The 24,346-nt window shown below is 43.4% G+C and overlaps 1 protein-coding gene across 1 annotated transcript in view; it reads left to right on the forward strand.

Annotated features, from left to right (window-relative positions):
* rnf114 (ring finger protein 114) overlaps window positions 1–24,346 on the forward strand; it is a 30,729-nt gene that overhangs the window by 383 nt on the left and 6,000 nt on the right. Inside the window, exons 2-7 of the mRNA XM_070896006.1 lie at window positions 8,345–8,475; window positions 9,007–9,187; window positions 11,424–11,574; window positions 12,632–12,738; window positions 16,904–17,018; window positions 18,626–18,733. Coding sequence (XP_070752107.1) covers window positions 9,063–9,187; window positions 11,424–11,574; window positions 12,632–12,738; window positions 16,904–17,018; window positions 18,626–18,733 — 606 coding nt within the window. The 5' untranslated portion in view covers window positions 8,345–8,475; window positions 9,007–9,062. The remainder of the gene's footprint in view (window positions 1–8,344; window positions 8,476–9,006; window positions 9,188–11,423; window positions 11,575–12,631; window positions 12,739–16,903; window positions 17,019–18,625; window positions 18,734–24,346) is intronic.

The following is a 24,346-nucleotide window of genomic DNA, read 5'->3' on the forward strand; positions in this document are numbered from 1 at the left end:
CTTATAGAAACGTTTAAAATTCTGATGGGTTTAGACAGGTTAGATGCAGGAAGAATGTTCACAATGTTGGGGAAGTCCAGAACCAGGGGTCACAGTCTAAGGATAAGGGGTAAGCCATTTAGGACCGAGATGAGGAGAAACTTCTTCACCCAGAGAGTGGTGAACCTGTGGAATTCTCTACCACAGAAAGTTGTTGAGGCCAATTCACTAAATATATTCAAAAAGGAGTTAGATGTAGTCCTTACTACTAAGGGGATCAAGGGGTATGGCAAGAAAGCAGGAATGGGGTACTGAAGTTGCATGTTCAGCCATTGAATGGCGGTGCAGGCTAGAAGGGCCGAATGGCCTACTCCTGCACCTATTTTCTATGTTTCTATGAGAGCAACGGCAGTGAAAAGGGACGTCACCAAGGTCCAGTTTGGTGATTGGAGCGTGGGCAGGTACATCAGGAGCGGCGAAGTCAGGGCAAAGGAGCGGCGAGAGATCGTGGAGCGACGTGATCGGGGCCCAGGAGAGGCGCGAGTTCGGGGCCCAGTATGGGCCAGCCCACACTGCGATATGTATGCGCACTAGGTCTGTGCAGCAGAGCTGGTCTCCAGCCGTCTTGGTTAATCCTTGCTACTGGATCAAGACCTAGCTCTGTCAAGCCCGTGTGGTGGCTGGTGTGCAACAGTCACCACATGTTTAAAAAATCCAAGCACGGGCATCTTCCACCCTTCAAGATTTAGTTTGGACCTGGAATTTTAGGTCCATCATTGAAATACCTGTGAACTTTTTGACTTGGAAGCAAGTCATCCTCGGTTCGAGGGACTGCCTATAATGATGATGATGATGATTATGCCCTCCACGTTAGCAAATAGTTAATATCCCTTCAACCCCTTTCAGATCAGCTCTTACAAACTTAGGGCCTCGTTTAGATATTCTCTTCTGCTGCTGAAACCCTCATTCATGCCTTTGTTACCTCTACACTTGATTACTCCAACTCACTCCTGGCCATCCATTTGGAAGTCATCCAAAACTCAGCAACCCATTTATTAGTCAAGATCACCCATCATCCCTGTGCTTTCTGACCTGCATTGGCTCCCAGTAAAATGCTTTCAATTTCAAAATTCTCATCCTTGTTTACAAATCACTCCACAGATTTGCCCCTCCCTATCTCTGTAATCTTTTTCAGCCTCACAATCCCATAAGAAATAGGAGCAGGAGTAGGTCATACAGCTCCTCGAGCCTGCTCCACCATTTAATACGATCATGGCTGATCCGATCATGAACTTAAGTTCACTTCCCTGACCACTCCCCATAACCGCTTATCGGTTAAGAAACTGTCTATCTCTGTCTTAAATTTATTCAATGACCCAGCTTCCACAGCTCTCTGAGGCAGCAAATTCCACAGATTTCCAACCCTCAGAGAAGAAATTCCTCCTCATCTCAGTTTTAAATGGGCGGCCCCTTATTCTAAGATTATGCCCTCCAGTTCTAGTTTCCCCTATCAATGGAAACATCCTCTCAGCATCCACCTTGTCAAGCCCTCTCATAATCTTATACGTTTCGATAAGATCACCTCTAATTCTTCTGAATTCCAATGAGTAGAGGCCCAACCTACTCAGCCTTTCCTCATAAGTCAACCCCCTCATCTCCGGAATGAACTTCTCTGAACTGCCTCCAAAGTAAGTATATCCTTTCTTAAATATGGAAACCAAAACTGTACGCAGTATTCCAGGTGTTGCCTCACCAATACCCTGTAGAACTGTAGCAGGGTGATGTGAATCTATGCAGGGAGACAGATGGAAGTAAAATGGAGGCAGAAGCAAAAGGTAGAAAGGAGATAAGGAAAAGTGGAGGGCAGAGAAATCAAAGGGAAAAATCAAAAAGGGCCACATTACAGCATAATTCTAAAAGGACAAAGAGTGTGAAAAAAACAAGCCTGAAGACTCTGTGTCTCAATGCAAGGAGTATTCGTAATAAGGTGGATGAATTAACTGCGCAGATAGCTGTTAACGGATATGATGTAATTGGGATTACGGAGACTTGGCTCCAGGATGATCAAGGCTGGGAACTCAACATCCAGGGGTATTCAATATTCAGGAAGGATAGACAGAAAGGAAAAGGAGATGGGGTAGCGTTACTGGTTAAAGAGGAGATTAACACAATAGTAAGGAAAGACATTAGCTTGGATGATGTGGAATCTGTATGGGTAGAGCTTCAGAACACCAAAGGGCAGAAAATGTTAGTGGGAGTTGTGTACAGACCACCAAACAGTGGTAGTGAGGTTGGGGACAGCATCAAACAGGAAATTAGGGATGCGTGCAATAAAGGTACAGCAGTTAATCATGGGTGCCTTTAATCTACATATAGATTGGGCTAACCAAACTGGTAGCAATATGGTGGAGGAGAATTTCTAGACCAATATGTTGAGGAACCAACTAGAAAGCAGACCATCCTAGACTGGGTCTTGTGTAATGAGAGAGGATTCATTGGCAATTTTGTTGTGCGAGGCCCCTTGGGGAAAAGTGATCATAATATGGTAGAATTCTTTATTAGATGGAGAGTGACACAGTTAATTCAGAGACTAGGGTCCTGAACTTAAAGAAAGGTAACTTCGATGGTATGAGACGTGAATTGGCTCGGATAGACTGACGATTTATACTTAAAGGGTTGACGGTGGATAGGCAATGGCAGACATTTAAAGATCACATGGATGAACTTCAACAATTGTATATCCCTGTCTGGCGTAAAAATAAAACGGGGAAGGTGGCTCAACTGTGGCTAACAAGGGAAATTAGGGATAGTGTTAAATCCAAGGAAGAAGCATGTAAATTGGTCAGAAAAAGCAGCAAACCTGAGGATTGGGAGAAATTTAGAATTCAGCAGAGGAGGACAAGGGGTCTAATTAGGAGGGGGAAAATAGAGTATGAGAGTAAGCTTGCAGGGAACATAAAAACTGACTGCAAATGCTTCTATAGATGTGAGAGAGAACGATTAGTGAAGACAAATGTAGTTCCCTTGCAGTCAGAATCAGGTGAATTTATAATGGGGAACAAAGAAATGGCAGACCAATTGAACAAATACTTTGGTTCTGTCTTCACTAAGGAAGACACAAATAACCTTCCAGAAATACTAGGGGACCAAGGATCCAGCGAGAAGGAGGAACTGAAGGAAATCCTTATTAGTCATGGAAATTGTGTTAGGGAAATTGATGGGATTGAAGGCCGATAAATCCCCAGGGCCTGATATTCTGCATCCTAGAGTACTTAAGGAAGTGGCCTTAGAAATAGTGGATGCATTGGTGGTCATTTTCCAACATTCTATAGACTCTGGATTAGTTCCGATGAATTGGAGGGTAGCTAATGTAACACCACTTTTTTAAAAAGGAGGGAGAGAGAAAACAGGGAATTATAAACTGGTTAGCCGGCCATCGGTAGTGGGGAAAATGTTGGAATCAATTATTAAAGATGAAATAGCAGCTCATTTGGAAAATAGTGACAGGATCGGTCCAAGTCAGCATGGATTTATGAAAGGGAAATCATGCTTGACAAATCTTCTAGAATTTTTTGAGGATGTAACAGGTAGAGTGAACAAGGGAGAACCAGTGGATGTGGTGTATTTGGACTTTCAAAAGGCTTTTGACAAGGTCCCACACAAGAGATTAGTGTGCAAAATTAAAGCACATGGTATTGGGGGTAATGTATTGATGTGGCTAGAGAACTGGTTGGCAGACAGGAAGCAAAGAGTAGGAATAAACAGGTCCTTTTCAGAATGGCAGGCAGTGACAAGTGGGTTACCGCAAGGTTCAGTGCTGTGCCCCTAGCTATTTACAATATACATTAATGATTTCGACAAAGTAATTGAATGTAATATCTCTAAGTTTGCAGATGATGCTAAGCTGGGTGGCAGTGTGAGCTGTGAGAAGGATGCTAAGAGGCTGCAGGGTGACTTGGACAGGTTAGGTGAGCGGGCAAATGCATGGCAGATGCAGTATAATGTAGATAAATGTGAGGTTATCCACTTTGGTGGCAAAAACAGGGAGGCAGAATATTATCTGAATGGTGACAGATTAGGAAAAGAGGAGGTGCAACGGTATCTGGGTGTCATGGTACATCAGTCATTGAAAGTTGACATGCAGGTACAACAGGCGGTGCAGAAGGCAAATGGCATGTTCGCCTTCATTGCGAGAGGATTTGAGTATGGGAGCAGGGAGGTCTTACTGCAGTTGTACAGGGCCTTGGTAAGGCTACACTTTGAATATTGTGTACAGTTTTGGTCTCCTAATCTGAGGAAGGACATTCTTGCTATTGAGGGAGTGCAGCGAAGGTTCACCAGACTGATTCCCGGGATAGCAAGACTGACCTATGAAGAAAGACTGGATCAACTGGGCCTTTATACACTGGAGTTTAGAAGGATGAGAGGGGATCTCATAGAAATGTATAAGATTCTGACGGGTTAGATGCGGGAAGAATGTTCCCGATGTTGGGGAAGTCCAGAACCAGGGGACACAGTCTTAGGATAAGGGGTAGGCCATTTAGGACTGAGATGAGGAGCAACTTCTTCACTCAGAGTTGTTAACCTGTGGAATTCCCTGCCGCAGAGAGTCGTTGATGCCAGTTCATTGGATATATTCAAGAGGGAGTTAGATATGGCCCTTATGGCTAAAGGGATCAAGGCGTATGGAGAGAAAGCGGGAAAGGGGTACTGAGGTGAATGATCAGCCATGATCATATTGAATGGTGGTGCAGGCTTGAAGGGCCAAAAGGCCTACTCCTGCACCTATTTTCTATATTTCTATCAGGAGAAACTTCTTCATTCAGAGAATTGTGAACCTGTGGAATTCTCTACCACAGAAAGTTGTTGAGGCCAGTTCGTTAGATATATTCAAAAGGGATTTAGATGTGGCCCTTATGGCTAAAGGGATCAAGGTGTATGGAGAGAAAGCAGGAATCGGATACTGAAGTTGCATGATCAGCCATGATCATATTGAATGGTCGTGCAGGCTCGAAGGGCCGAATGGCCTACTACTGCACCTATTTGCTATGTTTCTAAGACTGCTTTTATACTCCATCTCCTTCATTGGCCTTCCTGATCACTTGCTGTAGCTGCATACTAACCTTTTGTGTTTCATGCACCAGGACCCCCAGGTCCCACTGTACTGCAGCACTTTGCAATTTTTCTCCATTTAAATAATAACTTGCTCCTTGATTTCTTTTCTGCCAGAGTGCATAACCTCACACTTTCCAACATTATACTCCATCTGCCAAATTTTTGCCCTTTCACTTAGCCTGTTTATGTCCTTTTGCAGGTTTTTTGTGTCCTCCTCACACATTACTTTTCCTCCCATCTTTGTATTGTCAACAAACTTGGCTACGTTACACTCGGTCCTTTCATCCAAGTCGTTAATATAATTGTAAATAGTTGGGGTCCCAGCATTAATCCCTGCGCACCCCACTAGTTACTGATTGCCAACCTGAAAATGAACCATTTATCCCGATTCTCTCTTTTCTGTTAGTTAGCCAATCCTCTATCCATGGTAATATATTACCCCCAACCCCGTGAACTTTTATCTTGTGCAGTAACCTTTTATGTGGCACCTTGTCAAATGCCTTCTGGAAGTCCAAATACACCTGCTCAACCATCGGTGGACGTGCCTTCAGCTGCCTGAGCCCAAAGCTCTGGAACTCCCTCCCTAAACCTCTACGCCTCTCTACCTCTCTTTCCTCCTTTAAGACACTCATTAAAATCTACCTCTTTAAACAAGCTTTTAATCATCTGCCTTAATTTCTTCTGTGGCTTGGTGTCAAATGTATCTGTCTGTAACACTGTTGTGAAGCGCCTTGAGACGTTTTACTACGTTAAAGGCACTATCTAAATAAAAGTTATTATTAGTGGTGTTGGTGACTTTCATAAGTGTTCTGAGCATCTTGTGTTTAGGTGGGTGTGCCCATACTGCTCAATATCTAACTAGACTTTGCAGAACTCGGGTATAACAATAATACTCCCTTGTGACCTGAACTGCTTACCTACTTTACAACAGTGACCACACTATGAAAGTACATCATTGACTTTGGGATGTCCCGAAGTCATGAAAGGCTCTATAGAAATGCAAGTTTTTTATTTTCTTTCTATTTTACTTTTCCCACACGTTCTCATGTGCGCTTATCCAGGGCTATTTTCCTGGATCCCCTTCCCGCACAAGGGTATTAGACCTTCCTCATCAACCCCCACAGCGCTATGCACTGGGCCGCGTAGGAGGGCCCTCCCCTTCATTAAAGGGGCAGGCTAAGCTGCAGAGTCCGTGGAGCCCTACCTGGACCACGGGAGCGGGGTGCTGTGCCATCAGCCCGACACTTAAGCAGAGTGCCAGGCTGCCAGATCGTGGCACGGAACCCGCATTTAAGGAGCCATCGGGCCACGACAAGTAAGTTGGCCGATTTTTTTTTTTTATCCACGTGCATGCCACCTCCCCTTTAACTAGCGCCCAAGCTAGCGGCTGGCCACCATGTATGCGCCCCCTGAAGTTGTCGGTGGCATCATCCGGCGCAGCTTCTGTGGGCGATACCAAATTTTTGCTCCAGGTCAAAAACGGGTCGCTGCTCACGGTGATGAAGTCGTCATCGCCAGCAGAGCGGGGCGCTACCGGTTACCGCCGCCGTTACACTCTCGCAGAATTTAGCGGGAGTCGTTAACGGCGTCGCGCTCGGGTGAAACCTCATTTGCGCAAATGACCCCAATTTCTCCCCCAGAGAGCCAATTCCCCCCCCCCCCCCCACATCCCTTTCTCTCCCCCCACCTTTTATCTCCCCTCCCATATGAGCACAAAGGAGGCATTGTGTCGGAATGCAGGTGTCACCATGTATTTTAGCTTATCATTATGCATTGGGCATGCCCCAGGTTTATGTGTCAGCCTTCAATAGTGTAGGCCTACTGAGCAAAGGAAATTCAAATGCTTTGCAGGTCTTAAAAGCCTGCAGCAACTCGAGGCAGTGAAGTCTGCTCTAGGTGGGAGGAAGTTATGTGCTTGCTATCTTCCTTCTGGGCCTGACATCTCTTGACCCTTCCATGGCTTTGCTTTTATTTTTTGACATTGTTGACTCTGCACAACCTCCTAGAACATCTTCTCTATTATTATTTTGGGTGTTTGCAGATAATTTCTGGTAAGCACAAGCATAGAAACAGGGCCTCTTGTTTTAATGAGGAGATTCCTTGATTTGATTCTTCAATAAGTGGAGGAAAGAGTGTAGGAGTTTTTAAACTCTCTTTACTTCTTTTAGGGTACCAAGGGGTAAGGATCAATCAAGGATGAAAACCTTTCTAAATAATTGGTTTCATTTACATTTAACAGCAACAGTTTTACAGATAGAGATGCTTACAACCTTAGTAGTACAACTCGAAACTCCAAATGATCAATTCTTCTACTTCGGGAGACAGAGTGGTTTATTCCCTGTTGACATCCTTCTTTGTTTCTGCTTATGGTCTGTGTCTTTGAACATACTAAAATGGCTGTTTTTATATCACTCACTCTTGCTCATGCAAAACAGTTTGCTAATGTGTATGTCCGTATTCCAGAATCTAGGCAGTCAGCTGTCTAATCTTTAACCATCCTTATCTCCATGAAAGTGTATCAAGTCTCGAACACAGCAGTTAGTGAGGCTTGTTCCACTAACCATATATGCTGGGATGCTACGCTTTTGTGCTCGCTGGCCTGTGATTTTCCACCCATTATAGCGAATAGGAGAAAAATTGCAGGCTGGTGAGTAGAGAAGTAGAAAATCTTAGCCATAAGATGAGTTACTGATCTGAGGAGAGACTGTGACTGATGGTGTGCAGCAACAGTTGGCTGATCTTCACAAGTGTTATGTAAGCAACACTATGTAACCAGCATTCTACTGCCACCAGAAGGTGCAATTGTTGGCGTCCCAAGGAATCCCAACATCCCTTGCTGTGCTGGCACTCTGGAGTTAGAATAAAGAAACTAGGGTCACACTTATGCACGTCTACAGTACTCAATCACATTGCTTTATTTGAGACACAACAACACATCAACAAGGAGATGACTGAAGACTAAAAAGAAATGTATAAGCTATGAGAAAACAGGCTTCCATTAATGGGAAAAAGGAATTAATTTGTGCTGTCGGCTTGTTACATGAGTGGGTCCTCAAGGAAGGTAGGTCCAAGGAATTTTGGTAAAAATCAAGAGAGTAATAGAATCTGTGACAAACCTTGGATTGTTTCTGAGCTAAGATGAAAGAATGCACCTGTAATATTTATTACATTTTTGTACAAAAAATACAATTATCCAGTAATTGCAATTGAATTATTGAAGAATTAAAATTATGCTATTTTTAATTGTCAGGAGTAAACTATATTGCTCCAAAGGTGACATTGGCTGACCCCCACGTGACGTAGAGGTGTAGCAAGTGGAATCCGCAGCATAAGACTGAAGATCAAGGCCATTGACATTAATAGTCCTGGAGCCAAAATAAAGTTAAGTATAAAGTTGTAGCATCCACCTTACCTGGAAAAAAGGGTTGAAATTCGTATATGATAAAAATATGTTCTTTAAGTTTTGTTCTAATTTGTGGTATACATCAAAAGTCCATTTTCTATAAAGGGGTGCTACGATTTCATTTATTTCGCCACTTTTCACAAATTGACCTCGAGATTATTAGTTGTACAATTTATGCGGCCCAGACTGCGTTTTACTGGAAAGGTCCAAACATTTTACGAAAACATTGTCCAATGTCTTTGCCTCGGTTAAAAACGATGGAGAACGTGGTCACGGGCTTAATACTTTAAATGTGTGTGTATATTATATATATTTGACTAAAAGAAAACTCGAAAGTTCTCTTGCAAGTTTAGGTTGAGTAAATACTGCACCGGAAGTATTTGCGCCTCAAGCGGCTGCAGTGGTTGGATAAAGCAGTCGTGGCCCTCAGATATATTGGAGGCGGTACTGCCTCCTTTCGGCTGGCTAATTGTCATTGTACAGTATTGTTTCTTCACCTCTGTATTCAGGGTCCCGCCTCCACTTGACGTTAGCCATTTGCGGAAACGGACAGATAAGAGCAGAAATGGCGATGAACTGCAAAGAGGACGCGTCACGTCGTAAAGATACAAGGGATGACAAAGAAGCTTTAACTTGCCCTGTTTGCTTAGAAATTTATGAAAATCCCATGAGAGTCGAATGTAACCATACGTAAGAACCAATTTTGCTGTGACTTCGTTTATTTTTTTTCACAACGTCAGAATGCGTAGCCAAAGTTTATGTTTTTTTTAATCATCGAATTATATCTGTCTTTTATTATACGGCAGAACTCAAATTGCAAAACGTCTGTTTTATTTTGTTCAACGGAGATGTTTCAAACGAGCTGACATATTGAGGCGGCCGTCGTGAGTGCGCATAATACTCTCGGTTTCGCTTCTCTGATATACTGGGCTTGCGAAGGATTTGGGGAACTGTAGTGTTTTGCTTTCTACTCTGTAATTCATAACATATAATGCAATTACTGGAATGATAACTGCGCTGCAACCGGATTAAACATTGCAGATGAAAGTTATAACTATAATTAAGTGTATTGTAGTCTGGACATAAAAAAGGAACTAATGTTTTACTGTACTCTTAAAAGGTCTGTACAATTTACTTAATCTGCCTGAAAGCTCGTGACTAACACTTCAATGAATTACTATATTTTACAAGTGTATGGGTGAACTTCTATAACCAAGAAAATTACATTATGATTCATTTTTCAACAGCCACTGCTCATTCTCCTTAACTCCTTGTAAGGAGATGTGCAAAACTGGCCTTGATTGACTCACCCTTGGGTGCTTTATTCCCCTTTGCAACTCTGCCTTGGGCTGTTTTTATGTCACAGGTTATGTTTATTGTTCTTCAACTATTGCATCACAAGCAGATCAACCTCAGCGAATGATTACATCAACATGAACCTGATCTTTCTAGGGCTAGTAAATGTTTGTGCTGCCATAATATTGTGTCATAACACATCAGGGAACAATGTTGGGATACCCATACTTTGTATATGTACAGCAGCCAAACTACCAGGCTATCCTGCAAATTTATTTTCACATTACTTGAGTGTTCCCTCTCTCCTTACCTACTCATCATTCACTCAATGTATCTCCCTTCTCTCTGATGCAATGTTCTTCTCTCTTTCTCTCTTTCTCCCTCCCCTGCACCTGCCTTCTCTCTCCTCTGCACTCCCCGCTTCTGCTCTCTCTCTCTCTCTCTCTCTCTTTTTCTCTCTCTCCCACCAGCCTCCAACCAAAAAATCTTATCGGAAAGTACCTGTTGGTCCCGGAGGAACGAACACTTTGGCTCCAAGGTTCTAGATATGCATCCTGGATGGGCCTCTGGTGATCCAGCCCCATGCAATCACAATGTAATATTCTCATTGATAATGCTGAGCTCCCATTACTATCAATGAGAATACTCCCAAAAATATAGGAACACAACGTAATAAGTTTTTTTTTAAAAACACCTCACATATTTAAAAATAATTGAAATTAAATTAAATGTTTTAGGGGAAAACATTTTTTGAAATGTATTAATAGGGTTAAAAATAAACTCTCCTTAATGGACAAGGTTTTAATATAAAAATTAGTGATAAAATTTAATTTTTCTATCTCTTAAAACTCTTAGGCTGGTAAAAGCAGGCCTTGCGCTTGCTCTTACCAGGTGTAAGAGTTTTAAGGACATTCGCTGGGCATGTTAGGCAAATAGCTTAAATCTCCGTCCACGGAAGCCCTATACTTGCGTATGCGTTGGATCTGTCACAAGACATTTCGACCGTTTGCAAGTGCTGGATTTCGGCGTATGCGCTTTGCACCTAAACCCAAAAATTGCAGGGTCTCTTCGGGCGCATGCGCACATCGTACATATCCAGAGAAGCCGCAATTTACGGCACAGTAACTTGCATTTATGAAGAACTCATTACACATAGGGAGATCTCTTGAGTCTTTTACTGGGCAGAGGATAGTAAGAGGACATCCAGAGTACCACAAAAAAATTTTCACCACAGTCTTGCCTTTTCAAGGGAACTCTTCTGTGCTTCAGCTGTGCTGTTGACATCCAGCAGGGGCAAGTTCATTTGCAGTTCGAGCCACTGTTGAACAGATTTGTGACTCCCAAATACAAGTATCTCCCTTATATCTTGCCGTTATGGAACAAACCGTGCAATCCACTGTCCCTTTTTTAAATTGCTGATTTTTTAACGTGAAAATAATTTAAGATTTTTGCAACACTAGTATCTTTTTAACCATAGTCATTTTACAATATAATGCTACTAAAATATTGATTTTTAACTGCTATAATTTTTTTAAAAAAAAAATTTTTTTTAGTCACAATGTTAAAGAACTGCTTCTGACCTTGCATCAGCTATTTGAGTTCAATAATTTCTAAACTTGTTTTTTATTAGATTTTGCAACAATTGCCTGTTCGCGTTACAGAAGCCAAAAAAGCCAATTTGTGCAGTGTGTCGCTCTCCCCTGAAAGGTGCAACTAGAGCTTTTGAAATTGAGAGGAAACTAGAAGTAACTTCTACAAACTGCAGTGGTTGTGGAGCTCAGGTCAGTAGTACCTGCTGGGGGTGGTAAAGAGAAATGTTGGATGACTTGACTCCTCTCTTGTTCACTTCACTAACTGCATCCAATCTTTTTGAACTGAAGTTACATTCCAGTAAAGTACAGGGCCGTTTTCTTCTACTTTGAGCCCAGAGTACGCTTATTACCTCGGCTCAAAGTTCAAACAAAAGATTGCTCATTTTCTACAGGGGTACCTGCAGAAAATGGGCCTTATTGCTTGTGCTCAAACCCCTCAGACTAGAGTATCTGAGGGGGGCTGGGAGCGAAGTCCTGGAGTCAGTAAAAGGTAGGTGCCTTTCTAACAGGGCCAACGGCCTTCTAGTTGCTATTTTTGGACAAAACCAGAACCTCGGGCCAATGCAGAAGACTGAATGCAGAAATACAGGTAGGTTTACGTCAGGTGAAGAACACCTCAGCTGTACTCTGTATGATTGGCCCCATGTTGTCGATGTTTGAAGCTATTTTAAATTATCAATGCACACTTCTGTTTTTATGTTCATTTTTGTAAACTATTGGGAAATATAAATGCCCATGACCAAGATGTCATTCATATGTTATTTTACTATAACGGTAACGGTATATTAGGGTACACACTAATGTAAAACAAAAAAATAACTTATTTAAGGCAACTGTGCCCACGATTTTCCAGCCAAACGGCAAATGTTACCTGATGTCCTTGGTCACTGATCTGGCATTCAGTCCCATTCGAGCAAGTAGCAGACCACTCTCGTGAAATGAGGGGTCTTGTTTTAAAATATTTTGAGTGATTAGAATTTGCAATTATATAGCGCCTTGCACATCCTCAGGATGTCCCAAAGTGCATTACAGCCACTGTGGTGATGGAACCAGTAATAAATGTTCTTATTTACTGTAAATCTGAAAATGCAAAAAGGTTATATGCAGCAGGATATGTCAGCCTGAGGATAATATGTTTCATGTTTTGTATCTGACTTGAAGCTGTTGCTGAGAGCATGCGACTATGTACTGCATTTTGTTTTGCCTTTAGTAACTACTGTAACTTTTTCAAATTGTTTTAATCCAGGTTTATATGAAAAAGTTGCGTTCCCATAATGCAACATGTGCAAAATACCAGGAGTTTATTTCTGAAGGTGTGAAAGCGTCCATGAAGAATCAGCATCCCAGCCTTAGGTGACTATATTTAAGTATTATGGATTCCTCATAATCGTAAGTCACAGCTACTGAACTGTATTCTTTTTTTTTCCAGATATGATCCTTTGGTGGAAACTTGAGCATGTGAAATGCAATGCTTTTTAGACTGTCTTTTGTTGTTTGGATGTTGGGCAGATGTTCTTTCATTGGTCGAAGGTGCCTGCTATGCCTCCTAGAGTTATAGAGCAGTTATTTAGTACGAGTCATGAAAGCATTTTAAGGCCTCGACTCAAAAGTAAAACAACTATAAACTGGACAGCAGTTGTTGTCATTGATCCTGTAAAACACTCCCACCTCTAACATGTTTCAAATTCTCATTGAATCTAATAAATTTCCCATGGCATTGCTTACAGGTAAGTATGGAGTATGTATGGTGTTACACATTACCTGTACTGAATGGATGTTGCCCCTTTGTGTCTATTGAGGTCTTGCAGTTTATTAAGGGCTGCAATAGTTGAGGTGGGACTCGGAGCAGGCTTTGGGCCAGTGAACTTGAGATCAGACTGATTCAACTGTGAGTAGAAATTTATAGCACAGGAGGAGGCCATTCAGCTCATAGTTTAATAGATTGATTCAATCTTCTACTAAGCTATCTACTATAATCCCATGTCCTTGCTATTTCCCAATATGCTTTTATATTTACTTGTACAATTCAATTTTAAATTTCATTGCCTGTATAGCCATTTGTGGTAAAACTGTCCATGTTCTAATAACCCTTTGAGATTTCCAAGTCCATCGTGTTTACATTCCTGTTACATTTATAATTGCCTGTGCCACCTATAGGTGGAGCTGCAATAGGGTTTCCTGATTTAGAGCTCTCAATTTCATGTTTTTTCATTCACTAAAGTCTGTGGTGTAGTTCTTAACTTTGTGCGATAATGCGAAATGAATGATAGTCGGCGACCCGTTTTACATCTCTCCCAATTTTTATCCCCAGGGATTCACTATCCCCCATTTTATACTATCGCACTAAATCAAGATTGTCCACTGTAACTCTGCCCATTAAAAAGCTTTGTGTGAGTCTGTTCTATGCTTTGACCACCGGGTGCTGCTGTGGAGCAAAGATTTCTGAACTATTTCTTCACTTCTGATGCTATCTTTATTTTAAAACTGCTCAGGCAGTAAAATTTGAATCCTATTCTTTATTTAAATTCTTAAAAATGTTTTCAGGTTTAATTTAAATGCTCCTTTCTCTCTTTCTCTCCCCACCCCCCCCCCCCCCTCCAACTCTAGGATCGATGAGGATCCTTCTTTGCCTCTTCTTCTAGTCTCTTAAACATGACTGCTGAACTTTCTGCTCCTCCTTGGTCTCCATTTTTCTATGCAACCGCTGGTTACCCTCACCTTCTCCTTTTGCCCCATTCACTCCTGTGCCCCACTCTGCCTACCCTACCCTACCCTCACACTGTCTCCTTATTGCTTCTCTAGGCTCCAGCCCCAAATTATTCCTGCCCTCTAACCCTACTTGAGTTTGAGAGTCTGCTTAGTCTTGACTCCCATGTGCATTGCCATAGGAAGTTTGGTCATCCTCTGAAGTGCATACAGGCCCTGAGGTCTGCTAATGGGAATAATCTTAACTAGGGTTGGGCTTGTTGATTTAGCCTTGGGAGCAAAAACATTGGAATGAATCGAAGGTGGGATGAGGAAGTATTATGGTAAGTTGGAAGGCAAAGAGTTTTGTGAATTCATTGATTTTTTTTTTTTAATGCCAATTTTGTAATTAGTTTTAGGAACCTATAGTGGGGTAGTGCAAGTAGTATTGTTAGTTAATGGCACAGAATCATTTTTAAATGGAATTTGATTGGATTGAATTAGAGATGACACATAGAAAATAGGTGCAGGAGTGGGCCATTCGGCCCTTCGAGCCTGCACCATCATTCAGTATGATCATGCAACTTCAGTACCCCATTTCTGCTTTCTCTCCAGACCCCTTGATCCCTTTTAGCTGTAAGGGCCACATCTAACTCCCTCTTGAATATATCTAACGAACTGGCCTCAACAACTTTCTGTGGTAGAGAATTCCACAGGTTCACAACTCTCTCCGTGAAGAAGTTTCTCCTCACCTCGGTCCTAAATGGCTTGCCCCTTATCCTTAGACTGGCTTTCCCAACATTGGGAGCATTCTTCCTGCATCTAACCTGTCCAATCCTGTCAGAATTTTATATGTTTCTATGAGATCCCCTCTCATTCTTTTAAATTCCAGTGAATGTAAGCCTAGTCGATCCAGTCTTTCTTCATATGTCAGTCCTGCCATCCCGGGAAGCAATCTGGTGAACCTTTGCTGCACTCCCTCAATAGCAAGAATGTCCTTCTGCAGATTAGGAGACCAAAACTGTACACAATATTTACGGTGTGGCCTCACCAAGGCCCTGTACAACTGCAGTAAGACTTCCCTGCTCCTATACTCAAATCCTCGCTATGAAGGCCAGCATGCCATTTGCCGCCATCACTGCCTGCTGTACCTGCATGCCAGCTTTCAATGACTGACGTACCATGACATCCAGGTCTCGTTGCACCTCCCCTTTTCCTAATCTGTCACCATTCAGATAATATTCCGCCTTCCTGTTTTTGCCACCAAAGGGGATAACCTCACATTTATCTACATTTATATTGCATTTGCCCACTTACCTAACCTGTCCAAGTCACCCTGCAGCCTCTTAGCATCCTCCTCACAGCTCACACTGCCACCCAGCTTAGTGTCATCTGCAAACTTAGAGATATTACATTCAATTCCTTCGTCTAAATCATTAATGTATATTGTAAATAGCTGTTGTCCCAGCACTGAACCTTGCGGTACCCCACTAATCACCGCCTGCCATTCTGAAAAGGACCCGTTTATTCCAACTCTTTGCTTCCTATCTGCCAACCAGTTCTCTATCCACGTCAATACATTACCCCCAATACCATGTGCTTTAATTTTGCACACTAATCTCTTGTGTGGGACCTTGTCAAAAGCCTTTTGAAAGTCCAAATACACCATATCCACTGGTTCTCCCTTGTCCACTCTACTAGTTACATCCTTAAAAGATTCTAAATGATTTGTCAAGCATGATTTCCCTTTCAAAAATCCATGCTGACTTGGACCGATCCTGTCACTGCTTTCCAAATACGCTGCTATTACATCTTTAATAATTGATTCCAGCATTTTCCCCACCACCAATGTCAGGCTAACTGGTCTATAATTCCCTGTTTTCTCTCTCCCTCCTTTTTATTTAAAAAGTGGGGTTACATTAGCTACCCTCCAATCCATAGGAACTTATCCAGAGTCTACAGAATGTTGGAAAATGACCACCAATGCATCCACTATTTCTAGGGCCATTTCCTTAAGTACTCTGGGATGCAGACTATCAGGCCTTGGGGATTTATGGGCTTTCAATCCCACCAATTTCCCTAACACAATTTCCTGACTAATAAGGATTTTCTTCAGTTCCTTCTTCTCGCTAGGCCCTCAGTCCCCTATTATTTCCAGAAGGTTATTTGTGTCTTTATTAGTGAAGACAGAACCAAAGTATTTGTTCAATTGGTCTGCCATTTCTTTGTTCCCCATTATAAATGCACTTGATTCTGATCTACACTGCAGAAATGATTCCAGAATCTAGTTGAATGCATAGTATGCTCTGGGAATTGATTGATTTGAAATTTAGGAATATGATTAAAATGACGGAAGAAATTCTACAAAACATACACACTATTTTTATATAACCATAATATGTGCCTAGCTGATTTCTTTCCAACTTTCATGAAAGACCTACCTCATGCTGTGGTATGCTTCTGGGCCCCTAATATGAGCCTAAACTAGTTTGACAAGGTTATTTGTCTGAAGCTTGGACAGAAAGGAATTAAAGCCCAATCAGTCCTTTTTTTTTAATATAACATCAATGTGTGTTAAGAGCAGTTAAGAGTAATGCTGGCTGATTACACCCCTCCATCCCACACGCCACCCCCCCCCCCCCACCCAGTTAAGGCTGCGCCAGTTAAGATCAACTAATTCTGGACAGACCGCAAGTCAAACCTATGCCCTTCTGCTGCTGAAGCTTTCTTTTTCAAGTGCTTTCCTGTAACTTAATGCAGCTTTCAATTATAGAAAGTGTAAAAGAAGACAAACTCCAGAGTATTACGTTGTGCCTCCCTTTGTGTTTTTCAGCAGCGTACCCAATCGCTTTACTTTTACCTGTCCGTTCTGCAGTGCAAAAAACTTGGACCAAGATAGCCTGGTTGAGCATTGTATTACAAGCCATACAGGAGAATATGGAAAAATGGTAAGATTTTTTTTTAAAAACACTTGCATAGAGCAACTTAAATTCTTTAATGGTATCAGTACTCCCCGCTCCTGAAGGCACCAATTTATTCTAGGATATGGTTTAATTAATCCTTCATTACCATGCCCAAATCATTCCTTATGTGAGTGTTGGCAAACTATTATTGTGGAGGCATTGCAACTAATCCAGTCCTGTCCTTACACCCTCTCCAGCTGTCACTAGACAGTTATAAAGATGGGAGCGGCCTAGCCGTTTATTGTTTGTTTCACCCACTTTTTTAGCAAGGGAGTGCTGAGGCCAGCTGTAGTATTCCTAGCACTTCCCCAGCTGAGACTGCACAGACCAAAGTTCAAACATGGGATCATCCTGGTCTTGTGGTAAGGTATCGTTCCTGGCCATGTATTTTCCCTCTAAGCCATTAGGGTATGATAACCTACAGTTGTAAGAGTTTTTACTTAATAATCAGTTGTGGGTTCCAGCTGTCAAAAGAAACTAAAATTGAAGTAAAATTTTAATAGATGTACTGACGTCCAAATCTCGGGGCAGTTTTTAGGTTTTCTTTTGCATATCAAGTTAAAGGAGATCAACCATTCGTTTCACCCTTATTTTGAAATATATTTTATTATTAAACAGAATAAACTGTTCATGACATGCCCGAGCTTCTAAAAGCTCACGGTAACCTCCAAATCCGCACCCAAAGTGCCTTCAGCACTTGGCCGAATCCTCACACTTTCTTTGCATGCTGTGGAGAAGAGTAAGCTATCCAACTAAACGTCAAGTGAAGTTTGAGTGAATCCCAAGATTATGGCCCTGAATTTTCTGATGGGAGAACCCACCCCCCCTGTTGAGCCAGGTCTCTGCCTCTTCCAGGAGTTTCATCAGTCTGCCATTTGCAATGCAAATGACTGGCAGGATGTGGAGCTGTAGCGGAGAGTCCTTGAACCAGAAGTTCTCGTTCCTGCGCTTCAGTCAATATCCTGTGTTAAAGTGGCAGTGGGTTTGCTGAATGAGTGGAGATGTACCGGGCTCCACAAGGCTATATGTGGCCATCACACAATGTAGTTTCTATTAAGCTGAGCAGATTGACCACCCCGTCCCCACTTAGAGGAATGTTGCTGGGGTTGGGGAGTGGCTGGCACCCTAGCAACTTAACAAAACCAGAATTTCCATGGGCATGGGATAGGTAGATGGCAGAGATTCATCTCGGCTGGGTCCATTTTAATGTGGTAGCTTCCCACTGATACACTAAACACTGGTTGGGCATAACCATCAGGTTAACATGAGGAATTTTGAGGCCTCTTGAGTGGGTGCAGTTGAGAGAGAGCTGTTTTAATTTTTGGTAGTGTGGCAAAATGTTCTTTTTTAATATTCCAGCAGGGTATTATCTACCTATATGTCACTTCTAATTTGATTGTAGATTGATAGATTTTACTATCTTCAGTGTATTACAATGGAATTTGCTTTTGCACTAAGTGCACTTTTGTTGTGAATCATTTGAAGGATGACAGGAAGAATTAATATTTGTTTAAATACTGTTCACATTAGTTTTATACAGTTCATGTCTCATTCGTGGTTTCAAATTACTTTTGCATTCCATTTCTTACTAGGTTTGCCCAATTTGTTCCTCCATGCCATGGGGTGACCCAAACTTCAAAAGTGCAGACTTGATACAACATTTGAAAATTCGTCATAAGTTTTCATACGATACTTTTGTGGTATGTACTTTTCAGTTTCAGGAAACTTAAATGTAAACAAAAATTCCCACTTGCACTGGGATTGTACCTGCGAGATCTTCAGCCTTTATCCCCAATGGACTGTCCAGAACAGGGAGGTCCCCTCACGACTGTTTGAATGGTACTTGTGGTGCCAAGGGCACATCTCGGAGAGGCTATAAAGTCCAACCGGAAACTGGCATGGCTGGGAGGAGGGCAGGGGAATGTTGGTTCCTTCCCTCCCCTGAAAGATTGGACGTGCACCCAATGCCCTCTTTGCATGGAGGTTGGATAAATATCAGCTACTGATAAACTGGACCCTCCTCTTCAGGAGGTCCAGGACACCAAGATGGGCCCCACATCTGCCAGGGGTGCTGCTCAACAATGCTCCACTGAGGCCAGAGATGCATGAATTCCCAAAAATAAATTTTTCCCGAATGAACGGCTTTGTTTGCAGCAGGTGGAGGTGGTAGGTTCAAGTCCAACTCTAGAAACTTGAGCACATAATCGACGCTAATGCTTCTTTGCAGTAGTGAGGGAGCACTGCACTGTTAAAAGTGCCATCTTTCAGATGAAATGTTAAACCGAGACCCTGTCTGCTCCCTCGGGTGGATGTAATAGATCCAATGGCACTATTTGAAGAGGAGAGAAGTTCTGGTATTCTGGCCAATATTAATCCTTCAACCAACACCATTAAAAATTAATGATCTGGTTATCTTGTTGCTATGTGAACATTGGCTGCTGCATTCCCTACATTACAACTGTGACTACAATTCAAAAATGCATCATTGGATGTATAGCACATTGGGACATCCTGAGGTGAGGACAGGCACTGTATAAATGCAAGTTTGTTCATTTGTTTGGTCTTGAGGTTCTCTAAATTGGCACACTGCTTTTCCGACTGGATGAGCAGAAATCTCCTCCAACTAAATATTGGGAAAACCGAAGACATTGTCTTTGGTCCCTGCCACAAACTCTGATCCTTCCCCACCGAAGCCAACCCTCTCCCTGGCAGCCGTTGGAGGCTGAACCAGACTGTTGGCAACCTGGGTATCATATTTGACTCCGAGCTGAGCTCCAGACCACACATCCGTGCCATCACTACGACCGCCTATTTCCATTTCCGTAACATTGCCTGATTCTGCCCCTGCCTCAGCTCATCTGGTGCTGAAACCCTGATTCATGTCTTTGTTACCTCTAGACTTAACTATTCCAATGCAGTCCTGGCTGGCCACCCACTTTCTACCCTCCGTAAACTTGAGGTCATCCAAAATTGCTGCCCGTGTCCAAACTCAGGCTAAGTCCTGCTGATCCATCACCCCTGTGCTTGCTGACCTGCATTGGCTCCTGGTTAAGCAATGCCTCGATTTTTAAAATTCTGATCCTTGTTTTCAAATCCCTCCATGACCTCACCCCTCCCTATGGACCCAAGAGTTGCCCCATTTTTTTTTTGGAGTAACTTAAAAATCGCAAATTTTCCCATTTAACTTGCTCCAATGTAAGTCAGTTTGTTAGGTTTTTTTCTGGTTTAGTTTGTTCTCTCCAAAAGGGGGCATGACAAGCCACTAACACCTCTTCTGGCCATAGAAGCAAATTCGGTCAGCTGAAAGTTACTCCAAACTAACATAGGCCAGTGTATATGTGTATATGGCCACTTTTGTAGACACAGAAAAACCTTACATACATTTCAGAGATCAGCCCAGGTAGCCAGAGATAGGTTTGTTGTGGGGGGGGGGGGGGAAGGTGAGTTAGAGGGTTCCAAAGCACTAAAGACCTTCACAACATTACAACATCTTCAGCACAACATCATCACAAATAAATTAAAGATAAATCAGCTACAGAAAATAGAGCAGTCCTACCTTGCCGACTGCAGAATGCACTGGCTAGCTCTCCTGCCAGGGCTAGGGACGCAGGCACGCATGATTGTAGGGGTGAGGGATTTTTACTTTTTACAGTTGACTCTAAATGTTGGGTGGTCCTAATGGAGGATGATTCAGTTTTGATGCAAAATATCTTTTATTGTAAATTTTACAGTGCAATTCAACGATACCAACAACAGCCACAACAGGAAAGAAAGTCTGCACCCACCCATCCCTCACCCACATCTTGGGGAAAGTGCACTTCCTTATAGGGTTGGTGATGGTGGTGGTGGTGGTGGGGTTGGGGGCCAGGCTTGAGTGATTGGTGGCTAGTGCGTGGAGTGAAGTGGGGGTGGCATTTGAGTCTCCGGCCTTTGTGCCCTTAATTGCAGATGCCAGCTCCCTCATGACATCTGCCATTGTCTGCACACCCTCTGAAATGCCCGCCCTGACTTCACGTCTTAGTGCAGAGATTTCACCCGATAGTGTCGCGACCTCATCACGCACCCCACTGACGGCCGCCACGAGTGATCTTGAGAGCATTGGTCTCCTCACCCAATGAAACAACCTGATTAACCTCTGCTGAGGGCTGCCTCTCTGGTTGGCTTTTCCTTCCCCTCGCCGTGGGTCTGCCTGGTGGCACCCCTCCAGTGCGAGGCGCAGGCTGGGACGGTGGGGGACTGGGAGTCCCAAGATGCATTTTCCGACCGCCAATCGGAGCCGCGACCTCTGAAGGTGTGAACCCATGGAGGGTTCTGGCAGTGTGATGCCTTGTGATATGTCGTGATCCATATCGCGGTCATCATTCTCCTGAGCACACATTTCCATGGACCCCTCCTCCCCCCACCCGCCTTGGTCTGGAGCGCACACATCTGGATCCTCAAGAGAAATGTCGTCTTCTGCAAAAAACAACACAACAGTCAAATGGTTAGCACAGGAGGGCAGGATGGGTGGCATGAGTAGTCTCACGCGTAGCAGGCCAGTCAGCAGGTTGATTTGAAGGGCCACTATGCATTTTAATGACTCACCCTCGTGTGTGGATCCAGCTTATGCAGAGCTGATTCTTTTTCTGCCGGTGCGAGTCAGCACGGCAGCAACCCTCTGTTCCAGGGGTGTCAGTTGGTGCAGATTTGGCGGACCTCCTCCTGTTCTAGTTCTCTCTCTCTTGTGGGCCAATTTCTTCTGCAAAGATGAAAATATTAATTGTCAGACACGGCACGCTTCTGATGGGTGGGACACATACAAGTGCTCACATTTTCGACTGCAACTCAATTTAAAGATGAAGATATTACTTACACTCACTACTTGACCAACGTCCTGCCATTTCTTCTTGCACTGGCTTCCAGATCTTGCGGTGTTGATCCCAGCAGAGAATTCTTCTGCAACTAGGTTACATCTTTTTCTCATTTCCATGGGTGAGACCTTTGACGCACTACTCTTGCTGCTAATCTAGCTCCAGACATTTCTCAATTACAGTCACTAATTTCTCCACTTCCTCATGGAGGAAATTCTTCGTTCGTCTTGCACGCTCTTGCGCCATTCGTCTATTGGACTCAAACGCAGGTAATGTTCAAAGATCACACTTGCACCTCTCTTGCACCTATCCAGCACTCCTTTCCACTCCCTCAGCCACACACAAATCAATATTCAGACCTCACCTTTATACATGCTCCATAACCAATTATTCTGAGGATGCTCTCCCTTTAATTGGCCGATTGGCAAGCTTCCTGTTGCACTGTGCATGCGCGCAAACTGAACCGCTCATTGCACATGCGCGCACGCTCAAACGGTCACGCGTGCCCCTGCCGGCATCACACAACACGCTGGGCCCAATCCCCGCCCCCCCGGCAGCCGCGTTGAGCAAGCGCGGCAGAAGCTCCGACCCCACCAGGCTCTGCTGCGCGATGTCGATGGATACGGACGACGAGGGAGCGGCCAAATTCAAAGAGATTTTTGCCGCTTTTTTTCCCCCCCCCCAGGAAGTTGGCGCACCACATCGAAATGCGCTGCTCTAAGCGGCTGGGGAAATTTGGGGCTTATCTCTGTAATCTGCTCCAGCCCTAAAACCCTTTACATAGAAACATAGAAAATAGGTGCAGGAGTAGGCCATTCGGCCCTTCGAGCCTGCACCACCGTTCAATAAGATCATGGCTGATCATTCACCTCAGTACCCCTTTCCTGCTTTCTCTCCATACCCCTTAATCCCTTTAGCTGTAAGGGCCACATCGAACTCCCTCTTTAATATATCCAATGAACTGGCATCAACAACTCTCTGCGCTAGGGAACTCCACAGGTTAACAACTCTGAGTGAAGAAGTTTCTCCTCATCTCAGTCCTAAATGGCTTACCCCTTATCCTTAGACTGTGTCCCTTGGTTCTGGACTTCCCCAATATCAGGAACATTCTTCCTGCATCTAACCTGTCCAGTCCTGTCAGAATTTTATATGCTTCTGAGATCCCGTCTCATCCTTCTAAACTCCAGTGAATAAAGGTCCTGTCGCTCCAGTCTCTCCTCATGTCAGTCCAGCAATCCCGGGAATCAGTCTGGTGAACCTTTGCTGCACTCCCTCAATAGCAAGAACGTCCTTCCTCAGATTAGGAGACCAAAACTGAACACAATATTCCAGGTGAGGCCTCACCAAGGCCCTGTACAACTGCAGTAAGACCTCCCTGCTCCTATACTCAAAACCCCTAGCTATGAAGGCCAACATACCATTTGCTGCCTTCACCGCCTGCTGTACCTGCATGCCAACTTTCAATGACTGATGTACAATGACACCTAGGTCTCGTTGCACCTCCCCTTTTCCTAATCTGCCGCCATTCAGATAATATTCTGCCTTTGGTGGCATAAACACGAAGTGGATAACCTCACATTTATCCACATTATACTGCATCTGCCATGCATTTGCCCACTCACTTAACCTGTCCAAGTCACCCTGCAGCCTCTTGGTGTCCTCCTCAGCTCACACCGTCACCCAGTTTAGTGTCATCTGCAAACTTGGAGATATTACACTCAATTCCTTCATCCAAATCATTAATGTATATTGTAAATAGCGGGTCCCAGCACTGAGCCCTGCGGCACCCCACTAGTCACTGCCTGCCATTCTGAAAAGGACCCGTTTATTCTGAAAAGGACCCGTTTATCCCGACTCTCTGCTTCCTGTCTGCCAACTAGTTCTCTATCCACATCAGTACATTACCCCCAATACCATGTGCTTTAATTTTGCATACCAATCTCTTGTGTGGGACCTTGTCAAAATACACCACATCCACTGGTTCTCCCTTGTCCACTCTACCAGTTACATCCTCACAAAATTCCAGAAGATTTGTCGAGCATGATTTCCCTTTCGTAAATCCATGTTGACTTGGACCGATTCTGTCACTGCTTTCCAAATGTGCTGCTATTTCATCTTTAATAATTGATTCCAACATTTTCCCCACTACAGATGTCAGGCTAACCGGTCTATAATTACCTGTTTTCTCTCCCTCCTTTTTTTGAAAAAGTGGTGTTACATTAGCTACCCTCCAGTCCATAGGAACTGATCCAGAGTCGATAGACTGTTGGAAAATGATCACCACTATTTCTAGGGCCACTTCCTTAAGTACTCTGGGATGCAGACTATCAGACCCCGGAGATTTATCGGCCTTCAATCCTATCAATTTCCCTAACACAATTTCCCACCTAATAAGGATATCCTTCAGTTCCTCCTTCTCACTAGACCCTCGGGCCTCTAGTACTTCCTGAAGGTTATTTGTGT

Source organism: Pristiophorus japonicus, chromosome 12 (assembly GCF_044704955.1).
Source record: "Pristiophorus japonicus isolate sPriJap1 chromosome 12, sPriJap1.hap1, whole genome shotgun sequence".
NCBI classification, from domain to species: domain Eukaryota; kingdom Metazoa; phylum Chordata; class Chondrichthyes; family Pristiophoridae; genus Pristiophorus; species Pristiophorus japonicus.